The sequence below is a fragment of the Lissotriton helveticus genome, chromosome 10 (assembly GCF_964261635.1).
Source record: "Lissotriton helveticus chromosome 10, aLisHel1.1, whole genome shotgun sequence".
NCBI classification, from domain to species: Eukaryota; Metazoa; Chordata; class Amphibia; order Caudata; family Salamandridae; genus Lissotriton; species Lissotriton helveticus.
This window is the reverse complement of record NC_136071.1, coordinates 525,369,222-525,390,323: the sequence shown is the minus strand read 5'-3', so window position 1 is coordinate 525,390,323 and position 21,102 is coordinate 525,369,222. Positions and strand designations below refer to the sequence as shown.

The window sequence follows — 21,102 nt, the reverse complement described above, 5'->3', positions numbered from 1 at the left end:
CTGGGATTATAGTAGGATAGGGCTGAAGAAGGGGCAGCATCTTATTCTAATGGGCTCTCTCTGTGGCTTGACAATGTCGAGGCCTTTGGCTACCCAGACCACTGCATTTTAGAGAAGGATGGCGTCAGTCTCTGCCTGCACCATGCCACCGCCAAAACAGTGTGTGCATCTGGCAATGCCCTTAAATTCAATCTTGCTTTTCCCTGTGAATTTCTCAGGTGAGCTTTCTAGTTCGGAGGTGGTGATCCAAATTTCCAAACAGGAGAAGGTAGCCACCTTGTACAATTCATCATTTTATATTATGAATCTTTCCAACTTGCCTTTTTTGTTATGTGGCTACAGGACATAATTTAGGTTTTAACATTCACATGGTTTATTTGAATTAGCTTGTCCCTTCAATAAGCGACTATTGAGGTTAGCAGTTCTGCATGGTGTTTGCAGTTGTTACCAAAATTAGGAGTCATCCTTAAAGATAAGTATGTTTGTTCTGCAGTTGCAAATCTTAACACCGTCCCCTGATGTCAACTGGAGGAAATAGGAGAGATAATGGAGGTAGATAATGAACAGAAGTAGGCACAGAGACAATGTTGTTTGACTCCATTTGTGGTATAAAATGTTTTCCAGAGAATTGGCCATGTGTTCCTCAATACATCTGCAATGTTGTGCCTGCATATAGGTGTTGGATCAAGAATGCTAAATGGTGGTTGGTCAAAGTGGCAAGTCCAGAGATGCTCCCTCTCGATGTTATCAAATTCATTCCCATTGATGTTTTTCATACTTAATAAATCCAAGATGGCTCAGCTATGCTGTGATGAAAGTATTTGCACCAGGAATGTTTTCACGCATAAACTAAGGCTTGAAAAAAATAGTTCTTGCATATAATTCGGGCTGACCCCGTCAATCAAGCAAGCTGTACCGGATAGGCAACAGACGCATCTATTAAGTCTAGATGGTGCTGATAGGTTTGGCCGTACAACAGTGGCACAAAGTACATTTGAGTGTTTGTGGATTAGGTCTGTGAAGCACCCCAAGTACATATTGAAGAGGTACACAAAGTATAAGTGTTCCTTCAAAAGGCAATGGAAAACATCGATCAAGAATCTCTGATGATCAGCTTTAGTGATCTGCAGAATAAATGTGACCATCTTGTCTACCTCGCCACTGCCATTTCATTTTCAATTCAAATTCTAGACTTCCCACAAGACAAAGGGGACTCACAGGTGAAGAGATTGGCTGAAAGACTTCTATGGACTGGCCTAAAGCTCATAGAGAGCTAGGTACAATTCTCTACAAAGTACCTTACAATGGTGTGGGGCAATTTCTTTTTAACTTTGACTGTCACCACTCAATCTGATAACTAAAGGAGTTCCCTCAGAGGCCACATCAATAAGAAGAGGCCCTTTGTCAGAGGCCATCTTTTCTGATGCTGTTGAGATTTGTCCTGGAGGTGAATAGTGCATCCTACTCCCATACCCCAATGCAGTAATCTCCAGCAGTTGCAAGTACAGTTTCCTCTGACTAGGACTTAGGACTGCTGTGGGGGTAGCACTGGATCACAACCTAGCTGGATGGTTGGTTTGACTGAGAACCAGCACTGCAACTGGAGCTGCAGCCCCAGAATTCAGCACCCAGGATACCAGCTAGATGGTGAAGGGAAATACTGGTGACAATGGAAGTTTCTCTGTAAAGGAATAATCGGGGTGTTCTCTCTGGAAAACCAAGACCCAGCCAGTGTCACAAGGCACAGATACGTGGGCCCCAATGGGCCTCTCTACTGATGTTAAACACATGTGCAGGAGATTTATACACCTCAAGGAGACGTTTTTTAAACAAGGATACTAGTGAGCCTGTGATACCAGCTGCTTTTAAACTGAGCGTATATGGCTGCCAAAAAAAAACATAAGTACAGAAGTGAGTATTTTTAAGAGCTCAGGGTCTCAACACAACAGAGCAGGCATCAGGAGGACTACCCCTCTTAGGGTGGGGCTATAATAACAGCTGATAAGACACTCTTTGACCTGGTTGAAGAAATATTTTGATGTAAGAATGGCAGCTGAGAGAGAAGCTTTATCACTGGCCAAACCATTATTTTGAAAATTCATTATGGTTAAGACGGTCGCAGGGATAGAACCATATTTACTCAATATGATTGCTATCTGCCAGCTACGTCTTTTAACTATTTTTAGGTTGGCTTTGCTTAATCAACTGTCGTAAACCAGAGGGCACATGGCACAAGTGTACCAATCCTCCACTTTCTTCCTGTAACTTGTTTAAATGTGATACTTTGCACATCGTGATAATAAGTCCTATGTTTGCACAGCCCCATTATACATTTTTAAATCCTCTTTTTTAAACTCCTATTTTTGATCAGGTCAGACCAGTTTGTTTGTTCCTACAACTCTTAAATTCACAATTAATATGTTATAATGTATCAATGTTTCTTGTGGGGGAGAAGTACTGACACTCAGTACTACTTTCCCTCTCTTGTAACTGCTCACTGGCCACCATTCAGACAAGATTCTCATATCGGTCAGATTCAGGGCTTTTACCTTGTTTCCCTTATTGATTTCTTTTATCCCTCTTGTATCTATGAGCATTTTGATGTAGAGATTGCATGAATCTTATGATATGAGTAAATGAAAGGATTTGTAGGACAAACTTTTATCTATTATATATTTTTTATTTTTTCATTTTCTCGCATATGTATTTTTGGATGCATTATTTTTTACTGCTTCTATGACTGTCGAATAAAGCGATATTAATTGATACTCTTCGACACTATGAATGCCCAACACTGCGAAATATCCAAAGAGACAAAGCAAACCACCAAGGCCACTTGCATGAAGCTAGAAATGTTTGCTAAGTGTGCAATTCAAATAGAGAAGCGCTGACAGTAGATGAGACTTAAGCTGTTGCACCTCAGAAACACCAAGAGGAAAATTGGGAATATCCTAAACAATCTGCAGATTTAAGGTTATGTGTTATTTAAGACAATATTTAGAATGGTCGCCAAATTAGAGACTTTGGTTCATCAGGGAAGAGAAGGACAACTGAGGATTCTGGATGTATGTTCAACGTTCCTTATGAAGGCTTGCAGAAATCAATTTGTGGAGTGCAAGCAAGACTACAGAATTCTCACAAGGGTCAAGGAATCTGATGATTCATGTAAAGGGACTGTAATTGCCACTTGAACAGAGGTATAGTGTGTTCAGACTGCTATGCGGAAGAAAAAGCTACAATCTGGTGTTCATAATCTGCTTTTGTTACCTTATCTAAACCCAGAGACTATTACGGAAGTGAGATCCTCATTGACCTAAACGGCTTCAACAGCCTGTGTGTTTCAGCATCTATGGGCTATCCCTTTAAGCTCACAGCAGACTATGATGGGAAGAAATAGGACAGGCAGTGGGCAAAGGTTTCTTTTCTAGACAGAAGGAAGAAGCTCACAGGGGAAGCAAGTACCTAGGAAGACTTGAAGGTATGTAGACTGTTGAGTAATGGAAGGGCTGGCTAGGGCTTGCAGCTCCAGGTTATGTTCCCAGAGTAGGACATTTGGTTAGTCACCAGAAGCAGCCACCTCTGCGAGGTTCACATAACAAAATGTCATTACACTTCCCCTCCCCTCTTCCTCCAGCATAGATCCGCTTGCAGATGAGAGAGGTGTATTTGTGGACTATTAAGGGGACGCTTTATAAACTTAACAATTAATTGTGAACCAGGGCAGACAAATGACTTGCACTCCATTTAGTGGCCCAAATGGGTGCAGGTTGTTTTAGTCATTCATCTCAGCATTGTTTTGTCGAACAAAAAGGAATTGCAAAATGTGCTGTTGGTAGAAGCAAACTGTCTTCAAGACCAAGCATTTCAGATGAGAAATGCAACCAACCAAAAGCGTGCTGCTATGCAATGACCCAACTTGAAAACAGAAGATCAACCTTTATGTTCAAAGTACAGCTTCCTAGGGCTGCGGACTCGCTCAATCAATTTCAAACCATCTTTATGATACAAAGAGTATGTTCTTTAGTCATAGCTCCTTAGGAAACCAGGAGATATGAATAAATAACTTACTTTTTAACATGAAAGTCTAATTGCTTTTTTCATTTGAAATCGTTGCCAGCCAAGGTAATCCATGCAGCAGTGATAATTGATCTCCTGTATTCAAGTGAGATCAGTGTGCAGCTGTGAACATTTGATTTGGAGCGCACCAAGTATTGTATATGTCAAGTTTTAGGTCACACTATTCGACAAAGCTTTGCCCTCATAACGATAATCAGAAGAAGGATTATGGAGCTGATAAAGTAAATTGAACAGTCTCCTGGAGGTCAAATCATAGGAGTAGTTTTATTTATAGATTTAGGGCATCTTTGTTGTGTAGATCTAGCCTGATGCAGCAAAAGCTTTGTACAAGTAACAATGTGAAGAATGAACATATCTGCACGGTAAGAGGCAAACGTGGAGAAGAGAAGAAATAGTACATTATTTTGCATGTGATTTTTCGCCCACTAGACAACATGCTATGGCAACTTTTGGTGGAGATTTGATTAAAAACGAATGAAGATAATAATTGTCAGGTTTTTCTTAGGGGCCGAACTGGGAACCCACTCGAGTTTCCAGATTCCATGCATACGCAGCTCACCAATTCCTTTGCATTCGGGTACTCTGAGCACTGAATTGATAATAAACACAACTGCAAGGAAGCATCCCACACTAAATTAAGTACTCAAAGATCTGATCTTCCACTTTGTGTGATGAAAAAAAACCTCTTCATAATGTAATTTGTCGCTAAAACAAACGCCAACCAAAATATGGAATCAGGAACCTTGAGAGCTCTACACATCTCTTCGACACAATGGTCGCCATACTATGGTACTTAAGAAGCTCAGCTGGTGTGGGTTCAGCAGCACATGTCTTAGTGATGCCTACAACAGAATGTGGCCTCTTCTTCAAGAACAAAGTCAAAAGGCGACATGTTTCGATTGGACAGAAGGTGCATGTATGCTTCACATTGGTACCCTTTGTAGCGGCGCTGAGGCTGGAAAAGATTGCAGCTGACGCAAAGTTACTTCTTACTCAAAGAATATATTCTGGATCTAAGTAACAGCTACCCATGGCAGGATAGAATATCCTTCTGAAAAGATCCAGACCTTATTATTCCTTCCTGCTAAATATCACAACCCACAAACTAGAAGCAGCCGGAACGAAAACAGCATTTTGGAAAGCAACATCAGAATTGATTTTTCCAGTATTTCAAAAGAAGTCATGCAGTGAATTATTGTCTGTGAGTGAAGGGTCATACATCTGTAAGTATTGGCAGTTTTACAAAAATGTGAACCGATTCCGGGCTTCAAAGAAAAACATTCTTTGCAAGTATTATGACGATTGCGATAACTACAGCAGCTTCCAGTGGTGGTAACAATATTGCTCCAGCTGCTTGCTGCCAGCTGTAAGGTAACATGCATCACACATGTTTCACAAAATTGATTTCTCCTGGCATAACTTTTACCTCTAAATTCCTTTACATTTCTAAATTCCACAACAGCACATGACGAGGTGGGTAATTCTGAGGTCAGCAACCAAACACTTCTCACACATATCAAGACTTAACAAAAGGATAGGGGCAATGTGGACTATCCAAACCCAGCCCAGTTTATCTTCCATTGCTAGTTTAACCATGTGGTTGAACATGCTTTTCCACCGACCTAGGCAAGTACCAAAAAACAAACTGATATGTTAACATATGTTAATGCCAACGACATTACCAACAATTCCCCAGTAGTCCTTGCAAGATGTCAGAGGGCCGAGGTGTGCGGAACACGGACCACTTGACTTTGTGATCTTTGGAGGTGCTGCCGTTGATTTCGTGTGGACGCAACCACTGCTTCACCCGCTGCTGGACGCTGTCCCCATCCGGAAAGCCCACAGACTTCGGCCCAGGGGGAAAACTGTCATCCACAAAGTTCACCTTGTTCTGCAAGATGACAAAGACATGGCCACAAGTTAGAGAGAAGGGACCTCCTTTAAACAGCTGAACAAAATTGTACAGGTGAAACCATAAAGTAAAACAGCGTGTTCCTCTTGATCACAATCCTCGCACAAGGAAAGCTCTATACCCGAATTGTGGCACCGACATGTTGGGAAGAAGGTCTTGTTCTTGTATAATATAGGTTTGGGCTCTGAAAGTCGAAGTGATTTAGTTCCAGTCAAATTCAGTCTGGTATGAGGAGGATGATTATTTACAACATGGAATGTATATACACAGAATTCACAGAGGGAAAAATTGGTAGGGTTCTATTAGTACTTCACTTGACATGGGAGTGAATGTGAGAAGGCTGCTTCCCCCAGGATTAGGCACTATCGCCTTATATAGAAGTCCCAGCTTGTAAAGCAGATTGGAAGTTTTTTTTAAATCAACTCTTCCGTAAGTTTCATAAAATGCAATAGAGATATTGAACTGATAGTAATCCTACTATAGTTGCAGGTTCTGGATTGGAAAAAAGTTTTAAATGTATTTTCAGTCTAGCATAAGTTGACTCATTTTGGTTCCACTTTTATTAGCTCAAATAATAAACTTGTAAATTGCTTTCATGTTAACCACTTTATTTCCAGTGTTCACATGTGCTGCAAATATGTGACCTCTAGAGTGAAAAACAGCCTATTGTATTACAATTGCATTTATCTGTCAGTTACTATCCCGATGATATGTTAAAGTGCTTTGTGGCAAGTATCATGCTACTCCAGAACCTACGTTTAGTGGTTAATCCAGAAGTTATTGGTTATTATTAGTTCATTTTGTGCACTCAAGGAAACCTTGCTATGCATATTTTCCAGTTTCTTTTTGGTAGATTAAATGATTAATAGATAGGTTTTATCTTTGTGGGGGGGTATGAGAGGTTCTGGAAATGGTTGGTGGGATAAGTAGATAAGCTAGAGGAAAGTAGATATAGTTAGATAGCAGGGATATAGTTTCAAAGAAGGAGAAGTAATCTACGAAAAGTGAGAAATTTCCAGGGATACAATAATAGAGAATTAGGCAGACTGTCATGCAACAGGATAGTATTGAATTACAAACAAGGGAACCCGATAGGTAGCGTAGGACCGCGGGTATCAGTTATTGCAAAGAACAATGGTCCTGTGCTAACGAAGAATTTAGGGACAGTAATTTATATAGACCACAATGAGTTCTATATATGTTTTTCAATGTCCAGCCGGACAAGGAATTTTATTTCAATCAATCTTTGAGTATAACTCGGAAGGAATAGAAGCACAAACAAATATACAAGGGCACAGTCCTGTACCCAACATAAGGGAGAAAGTGGGGGGAAAAAAGACAATGAAATAGTGCAAACACATATAGAATAGTCAGGCAAAAACTTTGGAGTCACGTAGGCTTGCAATTAAAATATGGTAAAGCAAGCTCAGTAAAACAGTATCCACAATAGATGCACTCAATGGTTAGTATGTGGCACTGTTTCAAAACAGTCGACGTTTCGATCCCTAGCTCCTAGGTAAGTGGGATCATCATCAGGACTAATTAAATTTACAATTGCCTGGTATATCACGTTGACGCCCAGAATTAGGCGTAGGGTAGCGTCATGGCGGGTGATTCGAGAAGAAAACCCACTGCGTTATGGCATCTGTTCTTCAATTTACGCGGTCGCTGGAACAATATCCCGCCTTTTCCCCCCCCACTTTCTCCCTTATGTTGGGTACAGGACTGTGCCCTTGTATATTTGTTTTTGCTTCTATTCCTTCCGAATTATACTTAAAGATTGATTGAAATAAAATTCCTTGTCCGGCTGGACATTGAAAAACATATATAGAACTCATTGTGGTCTATATAAATTACTGTCCCTAAATTCTTCGTTAGCACAGGACCATTGTTCTTTGCAATAATATGCAACAGGATAGGGCATACTCAGAGGGAGGAGACATCAAGAGAAAGGAAGATACAGATATGGGTATTCAATCAAAAGAAAGGATTGGAAAACAATGAATACTTTAAAGTAAAAGATACATTTTTCGCGCAAACCTTAGAAATACATGTGCGTTTTCTGTGGTATAGAACACAGCGCTTGGCGCTGTGATGGATTAGGAAGTGTGAGAAATTGAAGCAATTTTTTTTTCAGCTTGTAGTATGCTGGCAGTACTGAAAAGCTATGTAGGCCCCTAACTTGTGCTGGTAATTATTATTTTATGTTCACTATCCCATTTCCTAACATCGCTGTGACATGAGGCGATCCACTTATTCTTATGGGTCTGGGAGAAATAACAGGTGTGGTAGAGGAATCACTGGGTATCAGATATGCCCAGCTAGGCAGTATTACAGTTCTCCTTTATACTGCTGTCATTATGAGAGGTCAATGAAGAATTGTTGCCACGTTACACTGTGTTATAAACATCCTTATGTCATATTATTATAGGATGTTGGTACTCATGGTATGTGACTATTTGGGATCTACAGGATGGACTGTGTTAGAGTTTGCAGCTGACCACCAATATGTAGCAGATCGCTTAATGCCTATAAGAGCCTTTGGCATAACCACAGGATTGTGTGATCTGTGTCAAGGAGGGAAGCAGGATCTAAGTCATGCACTCGCCATTTGTCCTGCAGTCTCAGTAGCACATCGTTGATTTGTAACGGTTATATTCTAAATTTAGCATAACAAATACACATAAATGGTTACATTTTATAAGGTTTCCACCAAATAAATTGTTTTAAATATTTCATGCATGTACACACTTGATTCTTAGCATGATTGTGGTAATCTCTATTTTACATTGTTTATCTCTGTTGGAATCTTAGTCGATAAAAACTTTTTGACTTGAGGGTCAGACTAAGAAGGGTAATGCTAAACCAAATTGGAACCCCCAATACATGTTTATCAAATCACGCCCTGTTGATGGAACACACTATTTTGCTTGGAAGGGCAGCAACAAAAAAAAGGGTGAAGTTTAGTCAAATGTGTACCAAATAATCAACAAGTACAGACCAATTGAGGTGAATTTTAGATAAAAAAATAAGGGTTATCGGGAACGAGTCGAGAAAGATCAAGAAAGTAACTGAAGCCAACAAAGCAGTAAGCAGACAAGACACCTCTCTCCAAGAACTCACAAAAGTGAATTGTAGGGGCAAATATACTGATTTCAGATCATAGAAAGGTCATGGTTAATGTTAAATGTGATGCCACTGGTGATGTTCTTAATAATATCATGTGATTCATGAATTGCACATGCAGGTGGGCTGGATGGGAAAGTTAGGGTGAGTAAGGTTGTATAGCTGAACACAGATTGCAAGTTTCAGACATATGGAGGTTTTAGATCCAAAACCATGAAGTCCATTCAAATGCCCTTTTCAGGGAATTAGTAAGCTTTTTTTCACTAACTTAATGACAGCTGCTCACCTTGACTTCAGTATATGTGAACTCCAAAACCATGAGGGGTGCCCATATACCACAGAGCACATAGACCATAAAAATGGTAGCAAAGCACTGTACTAATACATGTAACTCATCATACACCTAAGGTTTATCTTTTAAAAATGTCTGCAAATTTGTCAAGGGTGGCAAAGATAGGACAGGGGATATCCAAGAGATAATTTTCTCAGTAAGTGAAAATGTTTGCCCATTTCTACTGCAAAAACTGCTGAATAGATTTACACCAAATAACACTTGTTATGGAGATTCATAACATGTTTAATGTAAACCAGTTCAATAGTGTCTCAATTACAATAAGGTGATAAGCAACTTTGGAAGAGTTCATTTGTAGGTGTCAACTGTTAAGTTCATCAATGTATCATAAACAATAAACTTAAAGAAAAATTAAATCTGTACGGCGTAGGAGCTGGTTTTTTCTCTGCAGTTGGGCATTTAACACACTACTTTGGCAGCTGATAAAAGCGGACTGGCTGAAAAAACTGGGAATGTTTTACTCCAGTGAACTGTTGGAACTAAGTATCGATTTACAACTGCAAGTAACAGTTCATGAGCCCGATCCACAGGTGGATCATTGGATACCCTGGTGTTTGGAAAATTATAAACGGGGAAATGGGTATAGGGCATAGTCAAAGGCCATGCAGCCTCTGTGCAGGGGCTCTGCTCGTAGAGCCAAGTCGAAGATTGAATCCAGTGAAATCATTTACAGTAGACAAAGTACAACATAACTAAATGGAAATATTGAGTGAAATACTCATTGTGAGAAGAAAGTGATGGTTCTGTTATTACACTGCAAAATATCCTGACCAATAAAACTACAACTACACAGTTGGAACCTTTCTCCCACAAGATGAAATTAAACTTAACCAAGATTTGTTTCAGAGAGAGTGAGGGAGTGTCAATTGGGACACGTGCACTGATAGACATACAGACTTATTACCATGGTGCAAAGGTTCAATTCCATGGCGTTATCATAGTACATTCTAATTTGACAAAATCGCTGACTACTGTCTCACAGGTACATATAATCACTTCTTACTGGTGCACAGATGTGTAAAATCAGTGCTTACTGATTCAGTTTCAATGCAGCTGGTCACTTTTTTTTGTGTTGATGGAAGGGAAGTTCGCTGCACCCGGAGCCACTCTAGGCTCCGCCTCTATCCACTGTCAACAGCAGGAATAAACAACATCAAAGACGGCGAATAAACTGCTTGCAACATATCCGAGAACTGTGTTGTGATTGCATAATGCGACGGTGTTGCACCAGTGATATATTTAACACGAACACCACCAGAGTCCCAAGATTGCATAACTGGGCTAAAATAGCAGGATTATTACATGCATGTTTAAAAACCTATGTTTTGCTTCCTTTAACAGATAAACAAAATATATTTTCTAACAAAAAAATAATTGCACCAATTTTAATACTGCATTATAGTACATTGTTGTTTATTTTACGTAGTAATAAACGTATTTTTCGATTCATGTTCGTCAGAAGGTGGGGGTTATGTTGGAGGAAATGAAGGGATTTGCGACTTTTTTTTAGATACAGACGAACTTCCGATTATGTTTAAAATGTATTTATTTTTCGTGGATAAAATACTAATTGAACAAAAGGTCTGATTTAATTGAAGTCGGTTCTGAATATTGCAATGGATTTTCAAAATGCGAGGAAACAAATTCTAAAAGATTAAATGGGTCGGAAAGCAAATTATCTCAACGAAATCCAGAATTCATGATGGCCAATATCATGAATTTAAAAAAAAAAACTTCACAGGTATGACATCATTGCAGTGACCTCAAACTGCAGACATGCATTTGGCTCCTGTTTAATTTACGATATCCCACTTCAGCCTGTGTGGAGAAAAGTAGGAGTGTTACATGAGTAACTGGAGCACTGATGGCTGCAGGGAATGCACATAAACAGAATAGCATCGTTCACACGATTGTGTTTTAACTGGTCTTTATCAATTTTCATCAGTCTTTAAACTATTTTAAAAATATATTATAAAAGCACATTTCTGTCTTGCACATGTTTAGTACAGACTCCTTTTGGGGACTATCCTGCAGATCACTTTATATATCCTCACCCCTTGAAAAACATACAGTTTACATTCCACTGTAGGAAAAAGCAGCAGCCTGGGATATATGATCCCAAATGAGACCCATTGAGGTTGGATTGAAGGAGAAAAGCATAAACGAACTTTTTGGAATTTCTATTGACTGATTTTACCAGAATGGATGAAACAAACCTCAGGACGTTACTTACTTCACACTATTTATTTTTTCGTTTTATAGAGAGCAAACTTGACCTGTTAGGGTATCAGAGCGCTTTACAGGAAAACAGTCATGTACTGAATAGGCATAGCATCATCCAGTTACAGATCGAATGAGGGAGGGGAGGGTACATGAGGGAGATAGGGCATGTATTTACAGATTAAATATCCAAATACTCCAGACGAGATAACATATTTACAGATTACGTTAACCAATGTTCGCGACAAGGCTCCAGGTTTCTGATGGGGTGAGCTAGATAATCCAAAGGGAGACAAATAGATGGCTATAGATCAGGGCCATAGTGGTGGTAGAGGCAAAGTTTAAACGAGAAATTTACCCATGAGGAATGTTTTGGCATTCTTTTTGAAGCGAGTCAGAGAGGGTATTCTTCTGATGTCAGGTGGGAGAGACTTCCATATTCTTGGAGCACCCCCTGGAGAAAGCCCAGTGGATAATGTAACTATCCGCAGATTCCTCACACCTTTCGAATGTCTCCAGGTGCCAGACTGGATCAGGAACATTTAGACAGCAATTATGCTACCAGGCCTCGTCGCTGTCTACCGCGACCTCGCTCCACCTCCAAAAGTGACAGATTGGAGCAATACATAGGTAACGCCCCTGCATGATAATGTCGGTTTATGCCTTCACACGCCGATCACCATGACAAAATGGAATTACTTCAATGTGTAAAATCCAACTTGGGATCTTTTAACCTCTGCGATGCTCATGACGGCTCCCGGCCGTCATGAGTCACGGTGGGCGTGTGCTGATGACGGCCGGGAGCCGTCATGACCACGCCCGCGATTGGAATGTTCAGCACTGCGGCGGAATTCGCGCCGCAGTTATGAGGTTAAGCACACTAAACGTTCACTTCACAGAGCGCACGGGAGGGAGTGTGGTGAGGAATCTGCAGTTCGCTAATTCACCAGAAATAAAAGAGCTACTGAACAGGCTGAGGTGGTCGCTATTTTAAAAAAAACTCTGGCAGACCCCTCCATCATGAGCAACTATCGCCCTATATCCCTTCTCCCCTTCCTCAGCAAAGTCCTAGAGTCGCATGTCACTCACACACTCAGCACCTTTGTCGAAGATTCACGTGTCTTGGATCCCCAGCAGGCCGGATTTAGACCTGCGCACTCCACGGAGGCAGTCATCCTCTCCGTGATGGATGAATTGCGCAGAGGGGCCGACGCTAACATCCGTCAGGCCCTGGTCCTCTTGGACCTATCGGCCGCTTTTGACACGGTCGACCATGGTATTTTGGTCGGCCGTGTCAGAGAGGCCGGTATCCAGGGCACCGCCCTGGCTTGGGTTCAGTCCTTCCTGACTGAACGCCAACAAGCCGTCAGATTGTCCCAGTTCTCTGCTACCCAGGTCGCGCTGACCTGTGGTGTCCCGCTGGGCTCTTCTTTGTCCCCCCTTCTTTTTAATTTGTATCTGGTTCCTCTACTTCGTTCCCTCCGTGGGTTTAATGTCGCCGCGTTTAATTACGCGGACGACATACAACTGGTTTTCACCATAGACTCTTCCGATGATTCCATCACGACCTTCCAAAACACGCTTGGCTTCATTAGCAATTGGATGAGCTCAAACCACCTGAAGCTCAACCCCGACAAGACTGAATTGATTCTTGTCGGGGGATCCTCCAATCCTTGGCAGCCGTCCTTTTGGCCTGCTAGTCTGGGTAGCCCCCCCTCCCCAGTCAACTGTGCCAAAAGCTTGGGTGTTGTCATCAGCAACGATCTCTCTATGGCACCCCAGATCAGCGCAGTAGTGTCCGCTAGCCATTTCCAACTCAGGAAAATCCGAAAGATCTCTCGCCTACTTACTACTGAAGCCCTTACTTTGGCTCTGCTCGCGTTAGTCATCTCGCGGCTTGACTACGCAAACGCACTGTACGTAGGCATTCCTGACTATCAACTGAAGAGACTCCAGTTGATCCAAAATCAGGCTGCTCGCCTGATCTACCACCAACCTAGAGATCAACATGTTAGTCCCCTCCTAAAAAGTCTCCACTGGCTTCCGGTACCTGCTCGCTGCAAGTTCAAGCTCGGCTGCATTATCTCCAAATCTCTTGCAGGCCAAGGCCCCCTCTTTATCTCTTCTCTCCTCCACCCATATGTCCCCTCTCGCAATCTTCGGTCATCTCAGATGGCCCTGCTATCAGTCCCCAGATTCAAGAGGAAGAAACATGGTGGCCTCAGCTTTTCATTTTTGGCTCCATCTTTCTGGAATTCTCTTCCCTCTCCTCTTAGGCTGTCACCATCATACTCCGGGTTCAGATCACTCCTCAAAACCTTCCTTTTCACTGAGTCCTATCCTTAGATTTTGTTTCACGTTCCCCTTCCCGCTCCCTCAATAAACCTTTCTTTTCACTGAGTCCTACTCTCAGATTCTGCTCCACGTCCCCTTTCCCGCTCCCTCAACAAAGCGCCAAGAAACCTAATGGTGTTAGCTGCGCTCAATAAATTCATTTAACATAACATAACAAGATTAGTAGCTCGCTCTTCTGATGGGTATTTCTAACAGCAGATTCCTAACCTTTCTGAATAGATACCAAAGCAGTACCTCCTAAAAGGTGGAGGGTTTGAGGAGTGGACTTATACCAAGTCCTGCAGGACCAAGCAGCCGAAATGGCTCTCCCTGAGGAACTGGTTGTTGAGGCAGTCATGCCTAGTTAAGATGTGTATGGAAGCCCATGCAGCAGCCTGGCACATGTTGAACACAGCATCACCTCTCGTCAAGGAGGTTGTGGAGGCCTCTTGTGGAGCAGGACCGAAGACCCTTACGCAGCTCTTTTTGCACAGGACGAGCCACTCGAACAAGCTTCACTTCTTGATTGCCTTTCCCTTCTTAGCATTGCATTTTGTGCTGCTTTTGGCCGCCATAAGTGTGGCAGGGTATGCTCAGACGTGAGTCCCTTGCTCACTTTGCCATTGGATTCAAGCAAGCCGGGCTGAAGACGGCTGGAATGCCAGAAACCGGTCCTCGGAAGCTTGTTTCCGGTCCAGGGAAGACATGGCTTGGCAGTTCGGGCTGGACTGTTCCCATGAGGCACAGGGTCAGACTGATTTGCATATAGCCATGTCTGAACTGGGGTGGCAGAGTGGGCTAAAGAACGGTGATGGATTAAACCCAGATCATTTGACTGGGTGTGAGTGTTTGATTGATTCAGATGCTCCGTCCATCACCACCCCCTTTTGTACCGCATTATGTGGCAGGACGCCTCCCGCCCTCCCAGATACTTAAGGAGCTGTGTTTACAACGCTCGCTGTATTTGTGTACTCTCCCCTGAGGCGGAAAGCCGGGGGTTCTACCTGCTATCCCTTTTCCTTAAAGCACGCTGATATTGCAGTCATTTTTAACGATTGTATATATTTTAACCTGTTGCTATTTTAATTACTTGGCCAAAACTGTGCGCTCGAGTGCAAGATTAACTTTGCACCGAGGCGTGCTTTACTCACCACCTCATCCCGGCGTGGCCGATTGCGGGCTGACGACGCGGGACAGGGGCGCCATCTTGGAGGGAGGAAGGGTTGGCGGTCCAGTGGCAGGACGCCTCCCGCCCTCCCGGATACTTAAGGAGCTGTGTTTACAACGCTCGCTGTATTTGTGTACTCTCCCCTGAGGCGGAAAGCCGGGGGTTCTACCTGCTATCCCTTTTCCTTAAAGCACGCTGATATTGCAGTCATTTTTAACGATTGTATATATTTTAACCTGTTGCTATTTTAATTACTTGGCCAAAACTGTGCGCTCGAGTGCAAGATTAACTTTGCACCGAGGCGTGCTTTACTCACCCCCTCATCCCGGCGTGGCCGATTGCGGGCTGACGACGCGGGACAGGGGCGCCATCTTGGAGGGAGGAAGGGTTGGCGGTCCAGTGGCAGGACGCCTCCCACCCTCCTCGGCAGGATATAAAATAATGGGGTCATTCCGTCCGCGCAGCGGGCGGGCGCAGCGGGCGCGCCGAAGGCGCGCCAAAGGCAAGCCCGTCTGCGCCTGTCCGCGCCGGGCACGGGCCGAGGGCCACCCCCCCTGGTTCTGCCATGCCTACCCGCCTTTCACCTTATACACATGCTATGCTAACTGACTTGCGTCCACAGCCAAAGGAAGGATGTATTAAGCACAGTTTGGACGATTTAAAGTCTACTTCTATATTAACCTGCAAACACTGTCAGGTATCCATCCCCCTCCTAAACAAACTGGTGGGAAGCGACGTTCAAAATCAAAAACAGATAATAAAGAATCCCATTATTGCTCTTATTAATGTTCGTTCATTGGCCAAACACAGGCAAGAAATTGCGGACTTAATCTTAGACAGGAATATTGACGTGATGTTCCTAACAGAGACCTGGATGGACAAAACATCGGACCCAGATCTTGTCATAGCCATCCCAAAAGGATTTAAAGCCTACAGACAGGATAGATTAGGCAAAAGAGGAGGAGGAATTGCTATAATAGCCCGGGACACTTTTAAAATACGGATTACGACAATTCCTACCACAACATGTGAGTCGTTTCAGTATGATATCTACCTGTCCCCCTCTTACAACTTCAGAGGTGTATTATTATATAGACGACCCGAGACGCGGTCGGGATTTCTCATAGAAATTGCCACTATTCTGGAATCACTAGCAACCGAGAAATCTATAACATTGTTAGGAGATTATAATTTCCACCTAGACAGCCCTGAAGATAAAGACACCATGGCCCTTCAGTCAGAAATGGAGGTCTGCGGCCTATCACAGTTGGTGACGGGACCTACCCATAACGCAGGCCACACCCTAGATGGTATATTTACCAATTTACAAAACCTATCAATAACTGACGTCCTCCCTATGACTTGGACAGACCATCATTTAATATTAGGCACTATAAAAATTAGTGAGGCACCCTCCCTTAAACTGCCCCCCTCAAGGCAGGAATCTTTCAAAGTATGGAAAGATATTAGCATTCCTAATCTTGGAGTATCTCTCGACAACTCTAAACCCATTCTCTCTACTGACCCAGAGATTGCAACAATACAGTATCATGACTGGCTGGTCCACGCTACTAACGAACTAGTACCAATCAAACAAATGTCCAAAAACAGAAATTCTCCTTCGGCACCCTGGTACACAGAGAAACTTAGAATACATAAACAGCTTTGTAGAAATAAGGAGAGGCACTGGAGGAAAAATTATGATGAGGAAAGTAAAGATAAGTACAAGAAGCTGCTAACTAAGTACAAACTTTTGATCCTGGAAGCCAAAAAGAAATATTATAGGGAGCAAATTGAGAATTGTAGTAACTCTAAAAAAAAGCTCTTTGACATAACTAAACAACTTGCAGGAGCAATTCCTGATCTGAATCCCCCAGCCTCACAAAAGTTTTGTGATTCAATAGCCTCCTACTTTTTTACTAAAGTAAATGATATCTTTTCTTCATTTACTACCTCTGATAAACAAAAAAGTAACGATATAAAGAGGCCACATACTGACAAAACTTTCTCGCAGTTTGCGGAAATCTCGGAAAATCAAACCCAGGATATCATCAAATCCATTAAATCAGGCTCAGCACTGGACCCCTGTCCTTTGAAAACCTTACGCCCATTAATGGATATCTTGATTCCGGTTATAACCCAGATCTGCAACCTAATGTTCCAAACTGGAATCTTTCCCACCCCTCTAAAAAAAACCTTACTAAAGCCACTCTTGAAGAAATCTGGCCTAGATAAAGCGGAGTTAAAAAACTACAGGCCCATAGCTAACCTCCCATTCTTAGCGAAAGTGGCAGAAAAAGCCATGAACATTCAACTTGCGGAATTCATCGAGCAAAACCAGCTGCTCGATGAAACTCAATTTGGATTCCGTAAGTTTCATGGTACAGAAACAGCGCTCATCAAGGCAGCAGATGACATCCGACTGATCCGAGATCAAGGGGGATCAGCACTATTGGTGCTTCTAGACCTGTCAGCCGCGTTCGACACGGTCGACCATAAGATCTTGGTCGACCGTGTCGAGGGGATGGGAGTAAGGGGCCTAGCGAATAATCTACTGACATCATTTCTGGCGGACAGATCTCAGGCAGTCGCTTTGGGACAATTCGAGTCAACAGAGTTGTCCTTGCCATGTGGGGTACCTCAAGGTTCATCCCTGAGTCCGACACTCTTTAATATCTATGTGTCGGACCTCGCAAAAACCATCAAAGCGCATGGGATGAACCTTACCTCATATGCTGACGACACCCAGTTGATTCTGACGATCAGAGATGATGGGGAAGCAGTAGCGGAGAGTTTTAAGGCAGGAATGCAGGCTATTGGCCGATGGATGTCCGAAAGTCGCTTAAAGCTGAATTCGGAAAAAAACGAAGTGGTAACTTTCGGTCACCTTAGCCCCAGCTGGTCTTCGGCATGGTGGCCACTATCTTTTGGAGCTCTGCCTAAACCAACTACGAAGGTGAGAAACTTAGGTGTCACCTTCGATGATAATCTGAATTTTGTGGCTCATGCCAATCAGACGACCTCGGTGGCTTTTTACAAACTACGTTTGGTAAAAAAGATCTTGCCATTTTTACCTGAATCTGTAGGCAGAACCCTGGTAAGTGCCCTGGTCTTTTCGGCACTAGATTACTGCAATGGCTTGTTTGCCAATGCCCAAATTAGGGTCATAAAAAAAATGCATCTAGTGCAGAATGCTGCGGCCAGGCTACTCTCAGGTGTTCCTAGATTTAAACCAATAACTAACACCCTGAGAGAGCTTCATTGGCTTCCAGTAAAGAATCGAATAAAGTTTAAGACCTTGTGCATTGTGTACAAAGCCTTGCACCAACAAGCCCCGCAATTTCTGAGAAAGCACCTCATGCCGTACCAACCTTCCCGACCACTCCGGTCCGCGAAGATGAACGATCTAGTAGTGCCACGTACTAGATTAGTTAACTGGGGAGATAGACGCTTTCTGGTGGCCGCCCCTAAATTGTGGAATACTCTTCCGCAATCAATCAGAGCTAGCCCAAATCTGCTGTCATTCAGGAAACAGCTGAAAACATGGTTGTTTAACCTCTAAAAGTCTAGAAGCCAAAGTTAGGAGAGTCTGCAGATTACAGCGCCGAGACGCCTGTGGGCAATTGTTCGCGCTATATTAAATGTTAAAAAATAAATAAATAAATAAATAAATTATGATAATAGCATCACCTTATGATGCATCCTGTACATTCCTTCATTCTTCTTTATGTGCATATAGTTAGGTGCATCTTTAATTCAAGTATCGGTTTGACAAATTATCTTCCAGAGAAATTACTTCAACTGACTATAACGATCAGTGAAGAGCACTGTCAATTCTGTATAATGCAGGACTCTCGTTTGAAAACTTTAAAAAGACAGTTCCCCCCTCCTGGGCCACTAACCCTGCCCCCCTTCCCCTCCCCCCCCCCCGCCCTTTCGAATTTTTATTTCCGCTCTGCATGACATTTTAACATGACATAATTATCCTGTGGTTTTAAAACTAATTTGGACAGTGCACATTACACATCTCTCATCAGATACACGTTCCTCACAAACTCCACACTGGTCAGTCTTTTTCATAAGGCTTCTATAGTTTTCTTGTTCTAAACCTTCCTTTTTTGAGCCTATAGCTGCCGACTGGAAGTACGTTGCTACAGCTGGATTTAAGTTTCAAACAACTGTGACCGTGCGACAGCTGGAAGCAACCCGTCTGGTGGAGAACCCTGTCAATGGATTGAATATAAGTATCAAGTGATTTGTACAGTTTTGTAACTCACTTTGGTTTTGCGATAAAGGGAGGAAAGACCCTCTATAAAGGCCTTGAAGTTGTTACTTTCCACTCATGTCTTTCAGAGCATCACATCTATCAAGAACAATGGTTGCAGCAGTGAAATACAAGAAGTTTTCTGCTTTTTTTGCTGTGCTGAGACTCGGGAAATTGATCCCATCACTGTAGCTGTGAAAGATATCAGTTTTTTCCTTAATGAAGTCTTGCGGGAAATATTTTGTAAGACAAGATATCGATTCCCTAGTTATCTCTTCGGCAGTTGTTTGTCCCAGTTCTAATAACTCAAAGAAAATTGTTGTTAGCTCAGCTGTACCTCCAAAGGCCGCTCTGACGCAGACTGATGAAACAGATAGGTTACTTAAAGCTGTACATTCATCAATCAAGAAACTAAACTTCAAGTCTTTCAAAGATGTGCTTCAAAATGTTCATTTTCATTGTTTCAACAATGAAGTCACAGATGTCTGCACAGCACTTCCTAGACTGCAGAATTATTTTCCATCTGTATTCCATTTGCTACTTGCAAGCCTACAACTACAGGCATGTCAGAAAAAAAGATGGTGTTGTTTGATAACCAAGTAGTAAAACATTTGGCATATGGCTTCTTCTTGTTCAGCATTCGACTTCTGATTGGTCTTTAAGACATCTGCTTGCTTTGCTAGAAGCAGAATCTTCTCAGCGTGCTGGTGGACTTGATTCTGTGTTCATCTACCCCAAAAGAATACCTGACATTTGTATGCAGAACGTCTGGGAACACCAAACATTCAGGCACGGATCCTTTGGAAGTTTTTAAGTCCTCCTGGGGGGTTTCCATAAAAAAAAGGTGAAGACCCAGGCCCACTATGGTTGCATGCTTCATCATCTTGACCCTCTTCTTTGTAGTATACTGAATGTATACATGATGGGCTCCCCTGGAGCTCTTTATTAGGAGACATAGATTTGCGTCTCGGCTGGTGAGGTATACGGGACCTACTTTTAAAAATACATAAGGGATGGTAAGGTACTAAGAAACTTTATTTGACTCCTCCCTATCACACTAAAAACCGCAATGCACTACCAGGGAGTTTGTTCAATGCAGACCCTCGGTAGCGTATCAACATGTTTCTGTCCCATGCTGTTGTGGCCCTCATTGGTTCAGGGCATTCATCAGGACGAAGGTCCCAGTTCTAACTATATCATGCCCTACCATCAGAAATAAGTCCCTAATTATAATGTTTATTGGGTTTAGAAAGGTGAGGAAGAACTTTAGAGAGTACACATTGCCATTTGACCTATGAAGAGTCAGCGTGGTTTACACACTTCCATATAAGGGCAAGGTTTGTTAAAAGCAGCATACTATAATATTAACGTTATGTTACTTTGATTAGAAAGTGTGAGTATTTGTATGTGGCCGATGTAAACACACAATACACGTGTGTACCCCATACAGACAGAAAAGTGACTTAACTGACAACTAGTAAGGTAAAATTTGAAGCAAGATGGGAGAGGTCGCAGGAGGTGTCCTTTTTAGGTCGAGGACCGAAGGCTGCGCTTGCGCAGTCTCCGGGAGGAGATTTAATGATTTGGAGTATGGGGGCTTGAACCCACCTCTCTCCTCCATTGGCTGGCTTCCTAAACGGAGGCCAGCC

General features: G+C 42.6%; 1 protein-coding gene across 4 annotated transcripts in view; it reads right to left on the bottom strand.

Annotated features, from left to right (window-relative positions):
• CAPN15 (calpain 15) overlaps positions 1-21,102 on the bottom strand; it is a 315,793-nt gene that overhangs the window by 89,059 nt on the left and 205,632 nt on the right. For all 4 annotated transcript variants that reach the window (XM_078663054.1, XM_078663053.1, XM_078663055.1 and 1 more), the window contains one exon: positions 5,760-5,968. In XM_078663054.1, the coding sequence (XP_078519180.1) occupies positions 5,760-5,968 (209 nt within the window). The remainder of the gene's footprint in view (positions 1-5,759; positions 5,969-21,102) is intronic.